The sequence below is a fragment of the Oncorhynchus gorbuscha genome, linkage group LG10, assembly GCF_021184085.1.
Source record: "Oncorhynchus gorbuscha isolate QuinsamMale2020 ecotype Even-year linkage group LG10, OgorEven_v1.0, whole genome shotgun sequence".
Lineage (NCBI taxonomy): Eukaryota > Metazoa > Chordata > Actinopteri > Salmoniformes > Salmonidae > Oncorhynchus > Oncorhynchus gorbuscha.
In genome coordinates, this window is record NC_060182.1 from 11,517,367 (window position 1) to 11,542,362 (window position 24,996).

Consider the following 24,996-nt stretch of genomic DNA (forward strand, 5'->3'; position numbering starts at 1 on the left):
AGAATCAATCTAGGGAAAGTAACTAGGTCAATATCAGTATTTATTTTTAGATACATTTTAATTGTCAAATAAAACTGATTCAGATACAAAGCAACACAGCTGAAGGAAGTCACAGTATATATATATATATATATATACCTCCTATCACTCATACTGGTCATCCTCTAGGTTCGGGTTGTATGGAAATGTATTCGAGTTGGTCTCCATTGAAGGGTCCGTTCATGTGTCAGATCCGCGTGCTGCTGGTTTCAGTTGGTCTCCATTGAAGGGTCCGTTCATGTGTCAGATCCGCGTGCTGCTGGTTTCAGTTGGTCTCCATTGAAGGGTCCGTTCAGATCCGCGTGCTGCTGGTTTCAGTTGGTCTCCATTGAAGGGTCCGTTCATGTGTAAGATCCGCGTGCTGCTGGTTTCAGTTGGTCTCCATTGAAGGGTCCGTTCATGTGTCAGATCCGCGTGCTGCTGGTTTCAGTTGGTCTCCATTGAAGGGTCCGTTCATGTGTCAGATCCGCGTGCTGCTGGTTTCAGTTGGTCTCCGGCGGTTCGAGCACTACGAGGCAGCCAGTCCGACTGCTTTCTCCTAAAGCAACGGGTGAGTAGCACGGTGTATTCTCGGATATAAACCGTGTGTAGCTAAGACATTTGTTGTATGGCAGTTGTTGATTTTTCTTAGCCAAGGCAAAGGTTTGGTAAAGTGCGTTGTTCTCGGCTAGACAACGTTAGCGAGCTGCTAACAGTAGTTAACTAATTGTAGCTAGCTAGTTCAACGTTTAATTGATTAAGCTAATTATCTATGAAGCCCAGCGTAATCCTTATAATTTAATTTGATTAACATTTTCACACGTTTTTAATAGCTAGACGTTACCGTTTAACTTGGCTAGTTGACGACCATTGGACCAGCAGAGGGTGGTTGGAAGAGTAGCCTGTCTTTGGTGCAATCCTAGCTAAAGTTAGCTAGCCAGGACTTGAGATGCTAACTAGTCACCCCAAACTGTTAGTTATAGCTATATTTGGGTGTGTATGTATAGATATTGTGATATTGTTAACCTATTCCCTTGAAATATTTCACATTAAGAATCAGAACACAGGGCAAGTGATTTAGGGAGATGGACTGTCAATGTCTAGTTAGAGAGACGCAAGTCCTTGGCAGAAGAGCCATGCCCTTTTAAACATAGCTATCCCCCGGTAAAGTGTCCCTTTTGATTGTGTATTCGTGCTGCTAACCTAGATTCCCAAAATACAGAGATTTAAAAACACAAACAAATGCCAGCAAAGCCATGAGATTAGTGACAGCTGTTTAGGAGTCCAGATGGCCTCTGCAACCGTACAGTAAACCTACACACAAATGATGGCGTTCTGTTCAGACAGAGACCAGAGACTAACATTGAGGGTTGAATTGTGCTTCATCCCTGTGCATAATCTGCAGCCCTTGGATTTATGTACTTTTTAAGCTGTAATGAGATGTACTTTTTATAATGTACCCTACTGCTTGGAAATTATAAAGGAAAGGAACTGTGGAATTTACTCTCTTCCCAAGACAGGTGAGTTCTGTTGGCAATGGCAAGAGATGATGCGCAGGGCTACTGAAGCAAGTAAAGCCTTCTACTGTACTTGAGCTGGATTCTCCAGGTTTCTGTGTTACATACAACAGCTGCTGCACAGCCGTGGTGCATGACAGTTCTCTCCTCTCCATCCTTGATTCTATTTCTGTGGCTGGCCCTGGGGAGGTCTTTGCCAAAGCTCTGCTGGAGGGGGAAGACACCACTACTATGTAATCAATGGTGAACATTGTATCCCCTGGGCCCATTTATATCCTCTGAGTTTCATTCAATGTGGTTTTGGTTTATTCAATTGTTTTGTCCGGTTAATAACTGCTAGGGGATTGGTTGATGTCTGTAATTTATATAATTGTGATTAAGCAATGTAATGACAGCAGCCAACCTCAGTATTACACTCAATGACCACGTGAAATTGTACGTTACACAGTTGAGATTGAGGTTGTCGTCCTAAAGGTCCAACATGTTTTATGATTGCGCATCGGCTACTGCGTGGATGGGCGCTAGCGGGCGTATTAAAAATGCTAGCAGACAGTCGGCCCTCCGTGGAATGAGTTTGACAGCTGTCATGTAGACGGTCATGAAAGTAAAATAACCACCATAACCATTCATTTATTTACGAACAGTCGACTGAAGACTGGCCGGCCAGGCATTCGTGCGGTCGAGTCTGTTTCTGTGATAACATGGGACTCTTAGCAACGTAATAACTTTGTTGTCCCTTGCTGAAACAAGAAAGGTGTTGTAGCAAACAATGAATAGAATGGGCTTGGAACCTCTAACCTTGGCGATTTGACTGGTAAACTCATGAGCAGTGTTCGTATACTCATACTAACCATACTATTTGTTATGTAAATTAAGTATGTAGTATGCTTATTGGCCATAGTATGGATATATTTAGTATGCCAAAAGTTCCCGGATGTCGTACTAAATTCTCCAAAATACGATGTATACACGCAGTGGCTACAATTTTTGTACTTTTAGGGCCCATAATGCAATTCTTCAGAAAATGGATGTGGCTTTGCAACGCTTTCAGATTTGAACAAAAAGGTGGAAAATAGGCAGCCAAAGTCCGACGACAGCGGATACAAATTCATTTATTTAACTAATTACGACAAATGTTGAGCAATGTAATGTTGGCTGACAATTAGTTAGCTACGCTATCCTTACGAACCGCATATCATTACAGCAGTATGTACCGCCGGTATGTTAGCTGGTTACCTAACGTTAGTTGGCTACTAATACACCGAACTTGCCAGGTAGTATATTAATTATATGCTATCTAACTAACAAGCTAGCAAGAGTATCAACTTCTGGCAGACAGGCGACTAGTATGCTCAGCGCTATGTTAGTATGGGTATTCGAACACAGCTATGGTTACACTCACAATGACTGCCTGGTATTGTGATGCCATAATGTCCATGGTAATGTTGAATGCTCATTCAAATGATGTTAGCTGATATGGCTCATTCAATGGAATGTAGTTTTTGTAATGTCAGTTGCGTTGAATCAACAAATCACAGCACATATTGATGGGTACACTTCCTGCTTTTACTTCCTGCTTTGGTCCTAAGTGTACATCCGCCAGTCCACCCATTATGCCGTCATTGACTTGAATGGGGACTCCCGGTCTATTCATTCTATTTCTATGGCAGCACATGTGGTCAGGAAAGGACAATATGTGAGTGTAAATGATTTGTTGCTATTCTAATGGTTATCACGGAGCCCGTGGTCATTTGGCTGGCCAATTACCGTCATACAAAATTCCATGTCCGAGCAGCAGCACTGCAGAGATGCCTGGTAAAGAGCTGCGCAGTGGCCTTACCAATTAGGCTACCCAAACAAGACTGGTTAGAGTGGGTGTTGTCTCACAGAACAGAGAAAGCACAAGCTTCTCCCTGATATTGTGTCTGGCCTATATGCAGGGCACCTTTGTAAAATAGATATTGGCCTCTATGGGACTCCCTGCTAAAATAAAGATGAGCTGAAACGCTCCAAATATACCCACATGTAATTTAGGCTGAGCATTTCTATATTTAGATATTTTTCCCTTCCTACATCAGACTCTGCTGAGCATTGCCCAGGAGGAGCAGGTCCCTTGTCTGTGTATTAGTAAGCACAGTTACTCAGGTAGAGAGGTGGGGAATACAAAGGAACGCGCTAACATCAAACGCTCGTTACCCAGCCCAACGGCTCATAAAGAATATTCTGTCGAGGTTTTTGCTTGCCGTCTGGATAGCCTTATTACCTCTCCTGTGGCCTGTCCTGGCTGCTTGGTCACAGTCCCCTAGCCAGGCTACTCTCCCTCTCCTTACTGTATTGCCAGATGAGGGTGTCTCCACCCCCCCCCCCCTAGCTCTTCTCTCTTTGGAAACAGATGTCACCCTCGTCTGCTCCGTTGAGTCTTGAATACCAACCTCAATATGTAATGGAGACGAGTCATGGTTGTGTCACTTTGCAGTGCTCAGTCTGCCAACCTTATTCTCCTAGCATTCTGGCTGGCGCCCATACAGACTCTCTCCATTAGCTGACCATGAGTAGGAGACTCCGATGCCTGACCTGGCAGCACTCCACAGGTGGATCACTGTGAAACCAGTGCCAGAGGAGAGCCAGACTTTGGGGGCTGCACTGGAATAAAATGAACCTGAATGTTAGTTGTTTAGTCACTTTAGTGTGGGTTTGTGAGATACATGGATGGAGTTGGTGACCTTGAGCTTGCTGGAGTGACGTGAGTTTATAATCCCTGTGCCAAACAATGCCAAAGTAATTTAGACAGGTTACCATCTCCCCGTTGCACTCACATCTTTGTAAGTCGCTCTGGATAAGAGCGTCTGCTAAATGACTTAAATGTAAATGTAATCTTTAGCCATGACATGCTGCTTTGAAAGGCTGGTCATGGCTCAACACCATCATTCCAGACACCCTGGACCCACTCCAATTCACACACTGCCCCAACTGATCCACAGACGACGCAATCTCTATTGCACTCCACACTACCCTCTCCCACCTGGACAAGAGGGCCACTTGTGCAAGAATGCTGTTCATTGACTACAGCTCAGCTCCAAGCACATCACTAAGCTCAGGAACATGGGACTGAACAACTACATCCTGGACTATCTGACGGGCCGCCCCCAGGTAGTGAGGGTAGGCAACAACACATCCGCCACACAGACCCTCAACATGTGGGTGGGGGGTGCGTGCTTAGTCCCTTCCTGTACTCCATGTTCACCCACGACTGTGTGACCGTGCACGACTCCAAAACCTTTTAAAGTTTGCTGACGAGACAAGTGGTAGGCCTGACCGCCAACGACGATGCGCACGCCCATTTGATCATTCCTTAGTGACGTGGACACTGGGAACTTGACCCGCTCCACATCGTCAGAGCTGTGGGGGAGCTGGTCAAGAGTTTCAAGTTCCCAGTGTCCACTTCACTAAGGAATGATCATGGTCCACACACCCCAACACAGTCGTGAAGAAGGCATGATAACGCCTCTTCCCCCTCAGGAGGCTGAAAAGATTTGGCATGGACCCTCAGATCCTCAACAAGTTACACAGCTGCACCATTGAGAACATCTTGACTGGCTGCATCATGGCGTGGTATGGGAACTGCTTGGCATCCGACCGCAAGGCTGGAACCAACAGGACCCTGAACCGCTTCTACCCCCAATCCATAAGACTACTAAATAACTACCTGGACTATCTGCATGGATCCTTTTTGCACTAACTCTTTTGACTTTTCACATTCTCTGCTGATACTATTTGTATCTATCCTGTTTACTAGTCACTTACCTATATGTAAATATCTACCTCAATTTCCTTGTACCCCTGAACATCGGCTCGGTTCTGGTACCACGGGTATATAGCCAAGTTGTCGTTCCTCATTGTGTATTATTTTTCTCTCCGTGTTGTTGGGAAGGGCCCGTGAGGAAGCATTTCACTGTTCGTCTACACATATTTTATGTGACAAATACAATTAGATTTGATCCCCTGCTGCAGAGAGACTGTTACATGTGATACACTTGTGTAGCATCGGAAGTTTCTGTCTCCTCCACATTCCAGCCCTGCAATTATACCCATGGACCTGCTTCATCTGTGGAATGACAGTTCAGTCCTCCTTTTAGAAATAAACTCCAAGACAAAGGGGTTGAATGAGGCTCCCTTTGTTACTCTTCCCCTCCGTACAATGAGACGCTAATGGAAACCACCCACATGCACAGCTGAGACTCAGCGTGTGTGTATAAATGAGCCTAGAGAGCCCTGGGTTTTGTCATCTCTCTCTCGCTCTCTCTCCCCCTGGCTTCCATATATCTTTAATACAGTATAGTGACAGTGTGGATATCATATTAGGCCTTACACTGGGTCCGTCGACTTAAGTAGCCGTTGTTGACAGACGGAACGGAGGTCACCTGGCTGGTTCAAACTCACGGATCTGTTTGTAGCCTGGTGTGTGTATGACCATTTGTTTTCTCTCCGCCCAGACAGCTTCCAACATGGAACAATTTCTTCATTTTTTTAGCCAAGAAGTACGTGGCACACTAGGACTAAATCTGGTGTTGTGAAATCTGTTTCGAGACTCTTAAGGTAAACATGAGAAATAAATGAAAAGAAAATGACATGTGAACTTCACAAAACAGATATGGTCCTACGTATGACCGATAGGGGGGGTGATTCAGTTCAATGTACCTCAGTCCTGGATACCAGACGGTGCTCACCTTACTGCTGTCCCCCCACCCACTCAGCAACGATGGTAGGTCATGACGTTTTTAGGTTCTCTGCTGTGTTACACTCCCCCCCCCCCCCCCCCACATGTTCTCAGGTCAGTACATGGGACTTCATATCTCACCTCTCAGTGTGATGGCTCCCAGCAGTGATGTATGACGGCGTGTTCATATACATCCAACAATCTGTTGTTAACGCCACATATGGTGTTCGATAGCTTGCGCTTTGTACAATCATTGTACAATTTCTCAATCCAGACCATCACGCACTTTATTATTATTATTTTTTAAATGGCATCTTGTAGTCTGGTTCTAGATAATGCAATCAGGCATTGAAGCCAACATCCTTTACCATTGACAATGGCTGCATGTCAACTGCAATCTTTTCTGTAATCGACGCTGTGAAAAATCCTCACTCCGTCCCTCATCGCCTCTGTCTGTTTGGGTAATAATAATAATATATGCCATTTAGCAGACGCTTTTATCCAAAGCGACTTACAGTCATGTGTGCATACATTCTACGTATGGGTGGTCTCACCGTGCTTCCCTTTCAGATGGTTAAGCATTGAACCTGTACTGCCACTCTAGCTCATTTCCACCTCCTAAAACTTCACCACCTTCTCATTTAACTACTCAAAGTATTGTCAATTTGGCCATACAGGACTTCGCTTCCCTTTCTCGCTCTCTACCATTTGTCCAACTGTGAACAACGATGGCGCTTTATAACCGCGGTAAATCATGTGAAAGATGCATATCTCCTAGCATTGTTGCGTTAGGTATTTTTGTTCAATTGAAATGTTTCCCTTTTATGGTAATGATGATGAGAACCTGTTAGTGGTAGTTTTGTGATAACTGCACTGTGACATTTATGTTTTAGAAAACCAAACACAATTTTTCGGTTCAGGATTTTTTTTTCCCCCTAAAGGTTAAGAATCCCAATTTCGTTTAAACGTTCACACCCCTACTGTGAGGTGTCATTATCGAGGCCAAAATGTGGACAAAGCATGACGTGGGAAGCAATTGAAGAGTGTTAACCAGGTTGTGAATAAATGGCTCAGCGGTGTCAAAATAATTCTCATGGGGGGGGGGGGTTTACTTTAATCAGTAAATGTCTTGTGTGTTTCCTTAGCCTTTCTGGACCAGACACCAGAGAGCACAGCAAAGTGTCATGTAGGAATGACCTCCTGACGTAAGACAATGAGAGTGAATTACAGCTGGTTTAAATTGAAACCGTTAACTCAGTAGGTGACAGGGAAAACTTACATATTATCTCCCACAGAAGTATAACCCCCTAACAGCATGCTATAATGTCAATGGAAGATGCTCTAAGGATTAGGAAATGGAAAAAGTTAGTGTAAATCTGTGATGCTTGCTTCTGTTGCCCATCATGCAGTGACTAGACAGACTGCCAGCTGGACTAGTTTATTGACAGCCCATCTTTATTCCCTTGTGTTTTTGCCATGGTGTGCCACAAACTTTACCCACATGTGCAATGGAACAGTCAGACTGGTTTGATAAATGCCCAGACTGCTGAACATTCTTGGGGGTTAGGGGACCCGGTCCAGTGACCCAAGGACCTGAAACACAACTCTGTACTGTCCCCTGGGCCCCTATGTCACAGTTTAAAAAAAATTCTAATCACAGATGCAGACTGCCAGTGGTCCAGGAGAGAAGTTCTAATGGGCTCTGACTGCACAGTCTGGGTCCAGTGATGGGAGGTAATTACCCACTAGCATGGCCAGAGTGGTGCTGTCCCTCCACTGCTCCCTGACTCAATTTCCATCAATTCCCATTATTAAAGTGGCTGGAGTTGAGTCAGTATGCTGGCAGCAGCCACTCAATGTTAGTGGTGGCTGTTTAACAGTCTGATGGCCTTGAGATAGAAGCTGTTTTTCAGTCTCTCGGTCCCTGCTTTAATGCACCTGTACTGACCTCGCCTTCTGGATGATAGCGGGGTGAACAGGCAGTGGCTCGGGTGGTTGTTGTCCTTGATGATCTTTATGGCCTTCCTGTGGCATCGGGTGGTGTAGGTGTCCTGGAGGGCAGGTTGTTCGCCCCCGGTGATGCGTTGTGCAGACCTCACTACCCTCTGGAGAGCCTTACGGTTGTGGGCGGAGCAGTTGCCGTACCAGGCGGTGATACAACCCGACAGGATGCTCTCGATTGTGCATCTGTAGAAGTTTGTGTGCCTTTGGTGACAAGTTGAATTTCTTCAGCCTCCTGAGGTTGAAGAGTAAACAAAGAGTAGCATTTGGTTAATCTTCATTTGCCATATTTGATTAATACAGGCAGGTCCTTAATATTTTAATTGTGTGGTTGGGGAATGGGGATAACCAATGATATCTCTTCTCGCACCTGATGACGAAGACTGGTCACCATGGCAACTTAGGTTCCGTTTGGGCAGATGTTGCGCTGGGTGGGTGGGGGGAATTGGGGGAGCTGAGCTGGGCCATGGCTCTCTGTCTGAGAAATCGGGTTAGGAGTTGCCATGAGCTATGTCTCTCAATAAGACTAATCAGATTTCTCTGCATCTCTGTGTCGCTGCATGTCTGTGTCTCTGTTCGTCTATTTCTGTCATTACAGAAAGTGATTGGGGATCCATAACTAATGTCTTTCGTCTTGGTAAAGAATGCTGGCTGACGATTCCTCTGCTCTAGGATACATGAACTAGGCTACTATGCTCAGTGCTGGCTGTGACCCTCCCTACTAAGGCTCAGGTCGCTGCAAGGAACCACTTTACAAAATAAAATGCATTGCAACAGTCAGACACAAATGTAGGCTACACTCTGCCTATTGGCTGCTTTGCATGTCTGTCTCAAAAACAACACTGTTCCTTTAAGGCTCTCCTGCAGGATGGTTGGCCACACATCTTTTAAAAACATTTTTATTTAACAAGGCAAGTCAGTTAAGAACAAATTCTTATTTACATTGACAGCCTAGGAACAGTTAACAGCCTTGTTCAGGAGCAGAACAACAGATTTTTACCATGTCAGCTTGGGGATTCGGTCTAGCATCCTTTCGGTTACTGGCCCAACGCTCTAACCACTAGGCCTGCTTCCCTTGGTGGCCTATAATATTACAATTACAACCAAATACTTATGTCTTTTATAAAATAATTCCCTCCTGGGCTTGAAATTAAGGCAGACCCGTCGTCCCTCGGACGATAAATATGTCTACGGTTCAAAACCGACTCTGGGACGGTTCTCGGACGACAGATGACAAATCACACAGCCACTGCACGCACGGCAGTTTTAGTTTAAAGCAATGAGGCTGTTGGAACAGATCAGACCGTTTTTAGTTTAAAATGTTAATCAAGTTTTATTTCTTCATATTATAAGCTCAACAAATGCACACATACATGGCTGTTGGCTAGTATAAGCATATGCACTGTTACAAAAACACCATTCTCAAAAGTGCACCACATGCGATTTCATGTGACCAAGACGAAATTGCTCCATTAGAAAGAGGGGAATCTAATAGCAACATTTAGGATGGGTTATTAATATGACTAAAGAATGTTGCATTTGAAAACCAATGGAACATGAGAGAAATGCTGGTTTCAATGGCATGAAGCGTTAGTTCCCTCAACATTTGTATGGTTGTATTTTGGCTAGGCTACTTTGAAACGAGGTAAGACATGCTTCATAAAACGACATAAAACGTCCAGGTTTTAAACGACATAGTGTATGGTTAAATAGTTTCAAAATGTAGACCGTTGCTTCTCAGATTCAAGGTGGGTGATGTGCAGTGCACTGCATGCACCGTCTTTCACTCGGACCTTGTGACCATTTGATCTGAACCAACTGTGCCTCGAGTATGTCGACAGAATCAAACCTTTTTGACGTTAATGTTAGTTGTCCTTCATTGTATTTGTCAAACATGACTGGCTTTTAGCCTATATTTATATAATTCAAAATCTCATTCTTGTTCAACTTCATTTTCTGGTGCTTCCTTCATGTCAGCATCAGTTTTAACATGAGGCTGTAGCCAATATGCATATCACCTACACTTTGATCTGTAGTTTTTTAAAATATATATATGCACATCGAAAAATGTATTTTTATAATTTTCCAATGTTGGCCTATGATCCAAACCTGGCCGGCACTTAATGTTTTTATTTTTTATTTTTTTATTTTAACATGTCCATTTCGACACCTTAAATCTACACTGCTCAAAAAAATAAAGGGAACACTTAAACAACACAATGTAACTCCAAGTCAATCACACTTCTGTGAAATCAAACTGTCCATTTAGGAAGCAACACTGATTGACAATAAATTTCACATGCTGTTGTGCAAATGGAATAGACAAAAGGTGGAAATTATAGGCAATTAGCAAGACAGCCCCAATAAAGGAGTGGTTCTGCAGGTGGTGACCACAGACCACTTCTCAGTTCCTATGCTTCCTGGCTGATGGTGGTCACTTTTGAATGCTGGCGGTGCTTTCACTCTAGTGGTAGCATGAGACTGAGTCTACAACCCACACAAGTGGCTCAGGTAGTGCAGCTCATCCAGGATAGCACATCAATGCGAGCTGTGGCAAGAAGGTTTGCGATGTCTGTCGGCGTAGTGTCCAGAGCATGGAGGCGCTACCAGGAAACAGGCCAATACATCAGGAGACGTGGAGGAGGCCGTAGGAGGGCAACAACCCAGCAGCAGGACTCCTACCTCCGCCTTTGTGCAAGGAGGAGCACTGCCAGAGTCCTGCAAAATGACCTCCGGCAGGCCACAAATGTGCATGTGTCTGCTCAAACGGTCAGAAACTGACTCCATGAGGGTGGTATGAGGGCCCGACGTCCACAGGTGGGGGTTGTGCTTACAGCCCAACACCATGCAGGACGTTTGGCATTTGCCAGATAACACCAAGATTGGCAAATTTGCCACTGGTGCCCTGTGCTCTTCAGATGAAAGCAGGTTCACACTGAGCACATGTGACAGATGTGACAGTCTGGAGACGCTGTGGAGAACGTTCTGCTGCCTGCAACATCCTCCAGCATGACCGGTTTGGTGGTGGGTCAGTCATGGTGTGGGGTGGCATTTCTTTTTGGGGGGGCCGCACAGCCCTCCATGTGCTCGCCAGAGGTAGCCTGACTGCCATTAGGTACCGAGATGAGATCCTCAGACCCCTTGTGAGACCATCTGCTGGTGCGGTTGGCCCTGGGTTCCTCCTAATGCAAGACAATGCTAGACCTCATGTGGCTGGAGTGTGTCAGCAGTTCCTGCAAGAGGAAGGCATTGATGCTATGGACTGGCCTGCCCTTCCCCAGACCTGAATCCAATTGAACACATCTGGGACATCATGTTTCAACTCAACTCCAGCCACTTTAATAATGGGAATTGATGGGAAATGATGTAAAATATATCACTAGCCACTTTAAACAATGCTACCTAATATAATGTTTACATACCCTACATTATCCATCTCATATGTATACGTATATAATGTACTCTATCATCTACTGCATCTTTATGTAATACATGTATCACTAGCAACTTTAACTATGCCACTTTGTTTACATACTCATGTCATATGTATATACTGTACTCGATACCATCTACTGCATCTTGCATATGCTGCTCTGTACCATCATGCATTCATATCTTTATGTACATATTCTTTATCCCTTTACACTGTGTATAAGACAGTAGTTTTGGAATTGTTAGTTAGATTACTTGTTGGTTATTACTGCATTGTCGGAACTAGAAGCACAAGAATTTCGCTACACTCGCATTAACATCTGCTAACCATGTGTATGTGACAAATAAAATTTGATTTGATGTTTCGCTCCATCCACCAACGCCACGTTGCACCACAGACTGTCCATGAGTTGGCGGATGCTTTAGTCCAGGTCTGGGAAGAGATCCCTCAGGAGACCATCCGCCACCTCATCAGGAGCATGCCCAGGCGTTGTAGGGAGGTCATACAGGCACGTGGAGGCCACACACACTACTGAGCCTCATTTTGACTTGTTTTAAGGACATTACATCAAAGTTGGATCAGCCCGTAGTGTGGTTTTCCACTTTAATTTTGAGTGCGACTCCAAATCCAGTCCTCCATGGGTTGATAAATTTGATTTCCAATGATAATTTGTGTGATTTTTGTTGTCAGCACATTCAACTGTGTAAAGAAAAAAGTATTTAATAAGAATATTTCATTCATTCAGATCTAGGATGTGATATTTTAGTGTTCCCTTTATTTTTTTGAGCAGTGTATATTCTTCTTGTCCGACTATTCATTTTTACTTGTTCCGGACAAGATGGCGTTCATATCGAGCCCTGCTATTCTGTCAACTGCTTTTCTCAAACTCCTTATCAACTCATCTGACATGTTAATCTCTTCTGGTCCTTCTGTAGCTCAGTTGGTAGAGCATGGCGCTTGTAACGCCAGGGTAGTGGGTTCGATCCCCGGGACCACCCATACGTAGAATGTATGCACACATGACTGTAAGTCGCTTTGGATAAAAGCGTCTGCTAAATGGCATATATTATTCTTATTCTTTCTTCCTGAAAATAAGGCTATATTAGATTATAATTGATGACGTGAGCTACATAACCTAATTTTGACAGACTATGATACACATGGTCATGGACAGGATATTAATGTGTATGACAATAACAGGGTTTGTGATTGACGTATTATAAAATAGAATTTTGTGATTTTATTTTTTAAGGGAAAAGGTCATCTCAGTCATGTCATGTGTATGCTATGGTTAGCGGGATTGCAACTGTGTGGGTGTGTGTTTTGTCAGAGGTCTGTGTGTGTGTTTGTCAGAGGTCTGTGTGTGGGCGTGTTAGTTTGTGTTATTACACCATCACTGACCGACTCATCCACGGCTCATATCTTGGGATAGTGTCTTTGTTGTTGCAGTGCTCATGACTAGGGTTTAATTGCAGGAACTTGGTTACTGAGATTTCCCGCCCGAACCCACTTCCTTTTCCAGGGATAAATAATTGAGAAACCGGTAAAATATAAAGATTTATTTCTATCAACAGCATGACGTGAAATGGAATTGTTAAATTATATGCCATGTCTAAATCTGGCTTCTCTATGGCTTCTGTCTGCATGATCAATCATCAATGCTGAGAGTGGGGACAGACTGTGCTGTGCACCTCATATGGTTCGCAGTTTACAATGCATGTATCATATTGTTTTCTTGCGACAGGTACATTTGCTGCAGCATAGCCTATGCGTGCCTAATTTACACATCATCATCTGGCTTGCGGGGGGGGGGGGGGGCTTCACCTTATTTTTGACTTGTAAAAAAAGCAGCTGCACCATCTTCCTTTTTTTTAACCCCATCACTCAAATATCGTTGCTTTAAAGGGTAGGGAGGATGTGTTTTTACTGACCAAGTAACAACAACATGTACCTTGTCTCCTATTTGTCATGTTCTCTGCCAAGTTGGCAACGCAAGTTTTGTAACTTTTTCCACCTTGACATCTGGAAGCTATCCATTTTAGAAATGTTCTCGCTATTGAATTTCCCTCACTCTTACTTACCATCGAATGGGCCCCAGCCATCAATCTGTATCTGCTCTTTTGTTCTGCGGTTGTTTTAACTGATCGTCAGTAGTTGGGCTCTAGCATGTCGACCGTAGCCGTGCTGGTTGTCTAGGCTGGCTAGGCTAATAGCTAACTTTAGCTGGCTGGCTACCCTTTTTATTATAATTTTGTTGATTACTGGCTAAGAACTGAATATTAGTACCGATATGACATTTTTGTCCGACAGCGTTATTTTCCTTGCCCCCCTCCCCAAAAAAATATATATATTTAAAATGCTAGTGGCCATTTTAAGCATTCTAGTACAATTAAATACACTACTCAAAAAAATAAAGGGAACACTAAAATAACACATCCTAGATCTGAATGAATGAAATATTCTTATTAAATACTTTTTTCTTTACATAGTTGAATGTGCTGACAACAAAATCACACATTGTCAATGGAAATCAAATTTATCAACCCATGGAGGTCTGGATTTGGAGTCGCACTCAAAATTTGTGGAAAACCACACTACAGGCTGATCCAACTTTGATGTAATGTCCTTAAAACAAGTCAAAATGGGGCTCAGTAGTTTGTGGCTGTACCTGCCTGTATGACCTCCCTACAACGTCTGGGCATGCTCCTGATGAGGTGGCAGATGGTCTCCTGAGGGATCTCCTCCCAGACCTTGGACTAAAGCATCCGCCAACTCCTGGACAGTCTGTGGTGCAACGTGGCGTTGGTGGATGGAGCGAGACATGATGTGCTCAATTGGATTCAGGTCTGGGGAACGGGCGGGCCAGTCCATAGCATCAATACCTTCCTCTTGCAAGAACTGCTGACACACTCCAGCCACATGAGGTCTAGCATTGTCTTGCATTAGGAGGAACCCAGGGCCAACCGCACCAGCAAATGGTCTCACAAGGGGTCTGAGGATCTCATCTCGGTACCTAATGCAGTCAGGCTACCTCTGGCGAGCACATAGCGGGCTGTGCGCCGCCACCCCACACCATGACTGACCCACCGCCAAACCGGTCATGCTGGAGGATGTTGCAGGCAGCAGAACGTTCTTCACGGCGTCTCCAGACTGTCTGTCACGTGCTCAGTGTTAACCTGCTTTCATCTGTGAAGAGCACAGGGCGCCAGTGGTGAATTTGCCAATCTTGGTGTTCTCTGGCTAATGCCAAACGTCCTGCACGATGTTGGGCTGTAAGCACAACCCCCACCTGTGGACGTCGGGCCCTCATACCACCCTCATGGAGTATGTTTCTGACCGTTTGAGCAGACACATGCACATTTGTGGCCTGCTGGAGGTCATTTTGCAGGGCCCTGGCAGTGCTCCTCCTTGTACTATGCTGGCTGTATTGGTGCTACAGTGGTTCTTCCTTTAAAGTTCCGGCACACCTCGTGTGCTGCTGCAGAATTCTGTGGCACGTCATTAAAAATGTGAAATGTTTCTGTTATTGCTAGTTTGACCACCAGAGGGCATCTTTGAGAAACATTTGATAGTATTGGCATTACCAGACAATTTTAAACATAGTATAGGTGATTTGATTTGAAGAAATTTGGCTTAATTAATATTATGGTGGAGGAAACTAAGCCCTCAGGGTTTCCGTTAGGATTGAATGGAAAATATGACTCTGTACAACGTGACGGTAGGGAGTAGACTCCAGGATTGGAGTTTTCTCTAAATTGTTTGCCTTCACTAGACAGCTTTCTTCCAATATTTCGGTAAATCAGTGATATTTATTCCCATAGTAATTCATTACGTATCCCTAACTAAATCAACATCTGCATTTTGGAAGTTTTTTTTTTTTTTTGTACCATTATTTAACGAAATGTCTATTTGTTTATTAGGCTACTGTGCAGTCTACAATACATACTGTAGTAAACATGGGAAAGTGCCTAATTCCTTACGTAAGTGAGAGCATGCCATGTCTGTACTAGAGGGCGACCGATTGTGATTTTTCAACACCGATACCGATTTATTGGAGGACCGAAAAAAGCCGATACGGATTAATCAGACTTTTTTTTTGTGTTTTTTTTTCTCTCTCTTTAGGATGGAACAGAAATTATGGCGCTGTACAACGTGACGCTCGTAAATAAACTTCCAGACACAAATGAGACCACTCTTGACCATTTTACTTGCCCTAGCAGAGCAGGTTAACCAGAGCGTTGGTGACTGTGCTGCTGGAAACAATTGAATTTCCCTTTTTTGCTGACGTTTACTGACACAGGCCATATTCAACGAGGTGTTGAGCACTCGTAAATGCATTGTTCTGGTACAGTCAGACACGAGTGCTCTGAAATCGGAGTAGATCTCCAGAGCGAATTTACAAAAGCACCCGAATGTCCCTTGAACACACCGACTATGCCGTTTAGCTAAGCTAAGAATGACGGGAATAATAAAGTCAATAAACATTGGGTAGTTAGTTCGCCTATAGTTAATATACTGTCAAGTTTGATGTATAACTACTAACGTTAGGTAGATTGCTAACATACCGGTACATACTACTGTAATGATATGCTATGTGGTTGGTAAGGACAGCATAGCTAACAAATTGTCAGTCAACAAAGTTTAAGGTAACTTATTTGAAAAGTTATTACTTTGAGTAGCAAGCTACCCCTTGGTTGTTAGGGCAAATCTGGTCTATGACAGGAGGGGGAGGGGAGGGGTTCAATAGTCTATTCAGCTATTAGCCCCCCTCCACAACTTGCAACAAATTGTGGTTTCCTTTCCCTCTTCCAAGCGTTATCTTTCTGCGCCTGAGTGGCTCGCTTGTTGGCTGGCAGGATATGGCAGCATCTTCGGTTGTGCATCAAGAATTCTGCACGTTTGTATGAAGGTGTGGTTAGTCACAGGCAAATTGTTATGCTATGGAGGTACATTTGTCTTTTTTTTGTCGAGAACAAAGTTTTTCTTTTCAATCAAATAATTGTTCTGAAAGCAACTTCTGACACAATGGAAGTCTAAGCGGACACCTACGAAGGAGGACTGTGTGATGAGGGCATCTCAGGTAAGCAGCACTGGGCGTTCTTCCGTCCTACTTTTACATAGCTAGTATTTAGCCCCTACGATTCAGTGTTGGTTCATAACATTTAGCTACGAATGCCTGTTCTCAGATCACTCTCTTTCACGACGAGTTAGGGAGTCTCTGCAGAGTGTAGATGGGGAAATATGCAGTGATACCTGCACCATCACCTAATGAACAACCACAATACCAGTCTGGTGTTCAGCTTTATGTGCTGTACTGACGCATCCTGAAATAGACATCTTCATCCCCCTGCTCCCTAAATCCTCTCGGTTATATGAGCTGATTTTGTGAACCCTGAACTGGCTGACAGAGGGCACAGCATGATCATAGGTGAGAGGTCACTTGGTCGGGTCAACAGGAAGTATTATTAAAGATGCTATACTTTGAAATACAGACAGAGATGTAGTAGTCCCAGAGTTAATGATCCAAGGTCAGTTTTGTATTTAATCTGATGATTATGATGGCTGACTGTTAGAATAAAATTTAAAAAACAAGGCTTAATCATGCTCTCTATCAATCTGTCACTCGTCTGCAGGTATGTTTTGATGTGAGGAAGCCAGTCCCGTCATCGCCACCTCAACCTTCGGGCCAACTGGGAGCCCAAGGCTGGTTAGGAGACACCGCAATTGTGATGAACTGAGAGAATATTAGGGTAGCACTGTAATTCATTAATCATATGCTGTCTGCTGCTGTTCTTACCTCTTTCTGTCTTCTACACCTCTCTCCCCATCTCGTCTTTCTTCCTCGTTTTATAATGCACACCATATGTGCATTGAAGTACAGATTGAACTTGTATTTATAATATATTACAATTATCATAATTATAATGCAGTATGTATTTATAACACCTGGATAATAAACTTCTTTCAGTAAAGCGTTTCACATTCTCCACTGGTTGAAATTAAGTCTCTCATTGAAATACTATCCTGTGTCCTGAGATTGATGCAGATGGAGTTAGATATGCATATATTATTTTCTGTATATATGAATTACAAATCAGCCTTTACTTAAATCATGTTTCTAGTCTATTACATAGTTACAATGTGTAATCATTGATGTCCCAGGAGCAGGAGTGGTAAACACTGTTGAAGTGTATAATTGTAATACATACATGCAGACACGGCAACATTCAAATAATGGAGTTTGATATGACTGAAAATGAATGTCTGAGATTTATACCTGAACCTCACCTTTATTTGCCAAGGAAGAGTACATGATCGGTGAACATATTCACTACATTTTACAATGTGAGAATCTCCTGTGTGGTAATAACTACAGTACATGTATATAGGACTTGCATCCTTGGCACAATAAAGTTATTATATTCTACTCAATCCATAGGCTTCATTAATGCCATCCAGACTTGAAGTTGATACAACAACTGTCATAGCTGAGGTTCATAGATTCTGGTTCTGAACTAATATTCGTACCAAATGTTTAGGTTCCATACACAGATCGGCTACATACTGCTTCTAGCTAAACATCCATAGACATGCAGTTATTTTTATGCTCTACTACACAATAAGTAAATAGTTAGTTAGCTAAGTTACTTCAGCTGCATGACAAGGCAAGTTTACACAATTGTAAGTTCAATTTACAGTAAATGCTTTAGCTAGCGAGATTCTTTACATCCACTGTTTCACAAAACGACAGCCTGGTTCGCTGGTTTTCTGTTAGAAATATTATGAATAAACAATATTCTCATTTTAAATAACTGTAACTAAGTAAACTTATATTCTGTTTTATTATATCTGATTAACAATATGAGTTCATAAGAGGGGATTTTGTGACACGGACAAGGAGTAATTAAAGTTAATGAACACCATTCCAACTAGGAAGAAACGAATGGGTTGTGGATTAAGTAAACATAAGGTAGTTAACCTATGGTTGAACCGACCAAACTTGGTTCTGGGGTGTTTTAGATAACCTAGGAATGCACTCACTGTCTTTTCTGTTAATTAGAACTGTCAGCTAAGTGGTGATCGATAATTTTGAGGGGTCAAAAGTTAATTCAGTTGTTGTGTGTCCTGTGTATGTGTTCGGGGGGGTCAGAATGGACTTCCCTTTGTCCCGGCTGTGCCCTCTGTCAGCCAGTTCAGATACAGGAGATTCTGTTAAGCGATGAAATGACGTCATGTTATTGTATATAAACTGTCGCTCGTGGTAACGTGGCAGCGCACTCCGAGAATAAATTCTGTTACCTATTATTGAAAAGACTGGTCTCCGTCTATTTTATGCAAACAAGAACCTTACAAATTCTCATATAATAGATTAAGGGAATTACATTTATGAATACATATTGGTATAATTAAATTGCAGTAACACTTTCTCAGGAGTCCCTAAAATATTAAACAACACAAATTATAACTTAATTCCCCCTGTCATAACACTAGCTAGCTAGCTGGCTAATGTTAGCTAGTCAGTGAACTTGCTAAATAGCAATTTTCGTAAATTAACTTTATGCCCAAAATGATGCACAAATGTTTCTCTACATTAACTAACATTCCTCTCAATTGTACATTTTTTGCTTGACTCGTTATGACGTTATAACTACTTGCATTTGGATCCACCCTAATGTTTTGTCAGCCATCTTCAACAAGAGACTGGTGGCTCGCGTCAAATTCATCATTGGAACCACTCGATATGATTGGTCATATAAAACCCTTGGGACCCAAATGCATAATGAGTGCTCTAACTCCCCCTTGTTGTGGTTTGGAGCAATGAAGCCGTGATGCTGGGTACCTCCAAGTCCTGCGGTGCAAGCTCGCTACTTTTAAAGGAGGAACCACTGTAGTTAAGCTAGACGCTAGCTAGCTCCAGAAGTTGCGGTCGAACTAATAATGCTTTATTACCAACGCAGTATTGTAAACACATCGTTCGTGGCCAGTGCTGGACATGTAACTAAATGAAAAGCCACTGTTTTTATTTTATTTTTGCTGCTGTCTCAGGACATAAGCACATTGGAATTTATGGAGAGAGAAAGACATTCAAATTGCATCCATAATATGTAATACCTGTTCAAGGTAGATGTCCTAGCCTCCCTCTTTCAGGTAATTCATTCAACGCAGTATTAGCCTTATATTTAGCTAATAACTTGTGGTTTAATATGCATAAGATTCTAATTTAGCTATAGCCTCTGCAGTGTTCTATTGCACAATGAAACTGCTCTCCCATGAAAAGCTAGACTAGAATAGATGGTTGGTCATCTTTTTGAACATTTCTTATACTAATAGACTATTTGAAGAGGGACGTTTGCTGAACGTTAAAATACAGCAGTGAAAATGACTCAATGAGTTTGGAAGAAGAGAGCGCGAAAGCATGGATGGCTATAGCAGTTATTTGTCTGACAATGTAATGCCTTTGTCCTTGACTGCCATCTACTTCATTCGACTCTTCCTGAAAGCAAATCCCTTAGCATAGTCATTGAACTGATCTAACATGGTGGGAGAAATAATGGCTGCTTCGTTCAGGACGTCTCCAGTGATCCATCAGTAGTGCAGTCAGGCAGAGTTATGGTAACAATCATCTGGGTCAGCAAGCGCAACCATCATCAGCCACTACAGGTTTTCTCTTGGCTTTGTCACACTGAAGGAAGTGTTGGATCCATCCCTTCTCCTGGAATAATCTCCGGTCTCCAGTATGCTCGGCTGATCTGGTTTTAATTGAGAGGGATGGACGAAGATGTTGCTTTGTCCTCCGTCCACTTGTAGCGTCCTGTTAGTGGGCTTCACAGGCTTGGTTTTCCTGCCTGTTTGTAAATGGGTCAATACTATAGAGACATATTTGAGTGGTAGGCTGTGTTGACTTCTCTGCTGAAAATCTCTTCATCAATGTGCCCATCAAAGATGCATTCTATTTTCAGCCCACACTTTCAAATCCCTTTTTTTTTCTGTCAAAAAAATGCCTTCCAGATTATGTGAACGAGACCGTGTGAGACACAGGCATGCTGTGAAGTCCTTATCTACCCCACATAGAATTAGATTTAGAACTGGGACAGACTTGGCAACGTTCACTAAAAAGACATAGCAGCAGTGAGAGAGAGAGAGTGCTCAATAAAGCACAGGACATTCATCATGACAGTCAGGATGATCTCCACTGCATGTGATCCTGGGGCCATTTGCTAGATCCTTGTCTTGTTGGTTCTCTTCTGGCTCATTTCACCAGTAGCGTTTAGATGTTGGTCACACCATGAAAACACTCGGTCACATGCTCTCCTACTGCGACAGGATAAGGGACTGTCCCCACTGACACCCCATGGGGAGGGAGATGAGGTTTGGTGTTGACATGCCCAAATGCACACAACACACAATTTATTTTTCCCTTTCTTATTGCACCCTCTGTCTGCAATAATATGGGAATTATTTTGGTGCACTGTTAGTGTTCAGTGGAAAATGTCTGCCAGTGAATGACTGAAAACTGTCATTCTAGTATCCATTTAGGGGTTTTGACAACTTGAGTAGCTAGGCTACTACTGCGATTGAATTCGCATTTCCATTTTAAATGGATTTGTCATAAAATAGAAGTGTAGCAGTTATTGTACTGACAATTTCCAGCCAGACGTTAGATGGTGTCAGTACTACTACATCAATGTTCCCTCTCCATGTCATTAGTTATTAATGTCCTCATTTCTAGTGCTCTCCATCTCTGGTTAACAGGATTCTTCCTGCTCTCTAATCCTGTTCTCTCTTCCCAGTTCTGCTCCCTTTCTGTGGGTAACAGAGCTCCAGTCCACACATCCTGATCTACCACTACAGCATCCTGTTCCTATCTAGTGAGCAATGTTAAGAGGACACTCGGTGTCCATGGCAACGGAGCCGCTGTTTCTCTCTCCGTTTCTCCTGATCTCTGTTTTTGAGTCTTCTATCCTCAGACTTATTCATGCTGGCAGGATATGGGATATCACTCAGGGAGTAACTTGGTGGTAGTAGCTTATTACTGCTTCCTGTGAAGAAATCTGATACACTTCTCTCTCTGTCTCCCTCAGGTGTGATTGACAGCTGTCAGACCTAAGTTGAGATGGACGAGCTCCAGGACGTGCAGCTGACTGAGATCAAGCCACTGCTCACAGATAAGGTGAGTGGACAGGAAGAATAAACCCAGTCCTTTACTCCCACCAGTAGGTTCAGAGGTCACTAGCCTGGGCTGATCAGCTTAGCACTGCACAGCTCTGCCCTTCAGTCAGCCTGGGCTGATCAGCTTAGCACTGCACAGCTCTGCCCTTCAGTCAGTCTGGGCTGATCAGCTTAGCACTGCACAGCTCTGCCCTTCAGTCAGTCTGGGCTGATCAGCTTAGCACTGCACAGCTCTGCCCTTCAGTCAGCCTGGGCTGATCAGCTTAGCACTGCACAGCTCTGCCCTTCAGTCAGCCTGGGCTGATCAGCTTAGCACTGCACAGCTCTGCCCTTCAGTCAGCCTGGGCTGATCAGCTTAGCACTGCACAGCTCTGCCCTTCAGTCAGCCTGGGCTGATCAGCTTAGCACTGCACAGCTCTGCCCTTCAGTCAGCCTGGGCTGATCAGCTTAGCACTGCACAGCTCTGCCCTTCAGTCAGCCTGGGCTGATCATCTTAGAACTGCACAGCTCTGCCCTTCAGTCAGCCTGGGCTGATCAGCTTAGCACTGCACAGCTCTGCCCTTCAGTCAGCCTGGGCTGATCAGCTTAGCACTGCACAGCTCTGCCCTTCAGTCAGCCTGGGCTGATCAGCTTAGCACTGCACAGCTCTGCCCTTCAGTCAGTCTGGGCTGATCAGCTTAGCACTGCACAGCTCCGCCCTTCAGTCAGTCTGGGCTGATCAGCTTAGCACTGCACAGCTCTGCTCTTCAGTCAGCCTGGGCTGATCAGCTTAGCACTGCACAGCTCCGCTGTGCCGGTAACCATTTTGGGTGCCGGTACTGTTTATATTTAGGTGAAGCAGCTCCAGCAGTAGAACATTTGAGGTGTTGGTACTCCTGCACAGGTCATGCACTGGGGAAGAGGAAAGGCTGATATGAAATTAGATTGAAAGGAGATATTATTAGATGTGATGGCAGATTAGATGTGACTATATTGGTAGCTAGCAGATACTGGGAGCTGATGTAAGGTTGTCTATATTGTCAGGACGAGGGCTTGCTGAGTGAGCTTGGTTTTTGATATCGCAGTGAATTTGAGTTTTAAAACAGCGTCCCATTTTGCTCACTATGGTGGGTGGCTGAGGCACTTGAACCACTCTGCAAATCATAAACCCCTTGACCCTGCCTCGTTAGAATGAAAGTTCCTGACTGACTGTAGTAGGGAATGTGCCTGTGTGTTCTGCCCATGTAAAGGGTGGCCTAGTGGTTAGAGCGTTGGGCCAGTAACCGAATGGTTGCTGGATCGGATCCCCGAGCTGACCAGGTACAAATCTGCCGTTCTGCCCCTGAAGAAGGAGCAGTGTTCCTAGGTTATCCAACACCAGTGTTCCTAGGTTATCCAACACCAGTGTTCCTAGGTTATCCAACACCAGTGTTCCTAGGCCGTCATTGTAAATAAGAATGTATTACTGACTGACTAGGCCGTCATTGTAAATAAGAATGTATTACTATCTGACTAGGCCGTCATTGTAAATAAGAATGTATTACTATCTGACTAGGCCGTCATTGTAAATAAGAATGTATTACTATCTGACTAGGCCGTCATTGTAAATAAGAATGTATTACTATCTGACTAGGCCGTCATTGTAAATAAGAATGTATTACTATCTGACTAGGCCGACATTGTAAATAAGAATGTATTACTATCTGACTAGGCCGTCATTGTAAATAAGAATGTATTACTATCTGACTAGGCCGTCATTGTAAATAAGAATGTATTACTATCTGACTATATATATATATATATATATATATATATATATGCCATTTAGCAGACGCTTTTATCCAAAGCGACTTACAGTCATGTGTGCATACATTCTAGGCCGTCATTGTAAATAAGAATGTATTACTATCTGACTAAGAATGTATTACTATCTGACATTGTAAATAAGAATGTATTACTACTGACTAGGCCGACATTGTAAATAAGATGTATTACTGACTTGACTGAGGCCGTCATTGTAAATAAGAATGTATTACTGACTGACTAGGCCGTCATTGTAAATAAGAATGTATTACTATCTGACTAGGCCGTCATTGTAAATAAGAATGTATTACTGACTGACTAGGCCGTCATTGTAAATAAGAATGTATTACTGACTGACTAGGCCGTCATTGTAAATAAGAATGTATTACTGACTGACTAGGCCGTCATTGTAAATAAGAATGTATTACTATCTGACTAGGCCGTCATTGTAAATAAGAATGTATTACTGACTGACTAGGCCGTCATTGTAAATAAGAATGTATTACTATCTGACTAGGCCGTCATTGTAAATAAGAATGTATTACTGACTGACTAGGCCGTCATTGTAAATAAGAATGTATTACTAACTGACTTGCCTGGTTAAATAAAGGTTAAATAAAAAAATAACATGTCTTATCTGCAGTAATGATCCTCCTTATCGACATCTGCTCAGTGTCGCCACTCTCTGCTCCAGCAGTACATTACTGCTAATGATGAGGGTGGGTGGAGGGCTCAGTATGAGGACAGTAATGACACACAGAGAACCCAGGGGTGTCCTCCACATTGCTGGGAGCAGAGAGAGACAGAGCGAGAGAGAGGCAGACCCTGGCATCAACCACTAGAGGTAATTTACTCCACACATTGATCTGAGATGGCTCTTGTTGCCGTCTCCTGGTTACACCACAGACTTTTCGCCTTGGAGCAGAATGACTGAGGGATAATGAGGGAGAAGAGGAGCTTCGGATCCCATTCAATCAAAAAATATATAGAAATATCTGGCACTTGTTTGTGACTTAAATACATGTATTTTTTCTTCTCTTCCCTCTGCAGAATGGGCGTAACTTCCAGGACTTTGATTGTCAGGTGAGTCAAACGTCTCTTAACCAGTGTTCACATTGGCAGTATGAAGTGACTCAAATCCATTTTTTTTCCCATATCTGATAGAATCTGTTCTTTTTCCTCCAGTCTGAACAGCTAAAAAGCACATGGAATCAGGTATTTCAAGTCACCTTCCTGGGTGGTTTGAAATCAGATACGAATCTGATACCTGGCCATGTGACTTATCTGAACAGTTAAATCTGACTTGCCCTCAAGTGGTTTTAGACTTATTTGGCACATCTTGTTTCTTGCTAGCTACT

General features: G+C 43.3%; 1 protein-coding gene across 2 annotated transcripts in view; it reads left to right on the top strand.

Moving 5' to 3' along the window:
- The first annotated feature begins 385 nt into the window (after nt 1-385).
- The window catches only part of LOC124045542 (protein NDRG3-like), a 74,808-nt gene continuing 50,197 nt past the window's right edge, over nt 386-24,996 (top strand). Inside the window, exons 1-3 of one of the 2 annotated variants that reach the window (XM_046364897.1) lie at nt 386-589; nt 21,769-21,857; nt 24,689-24,721. In XM_046364897.1, the coding sequence (XP_046220853.1) occupies nt 21,801-21,857; nt 24,689-24,721 (90 nt within the window). In that variant the 5' untranslated portion in view covers nt 386-589; nt 21,769-21,800. Of the gene's footprint in view, nt 590-21,768; nt 21,858-24,281; nt 24,483-24,688; nt 24,722-24,996 lie in introns of those variants that run through there. The other variant, XM_046364899.1, reaches the window with a different exon arrangement.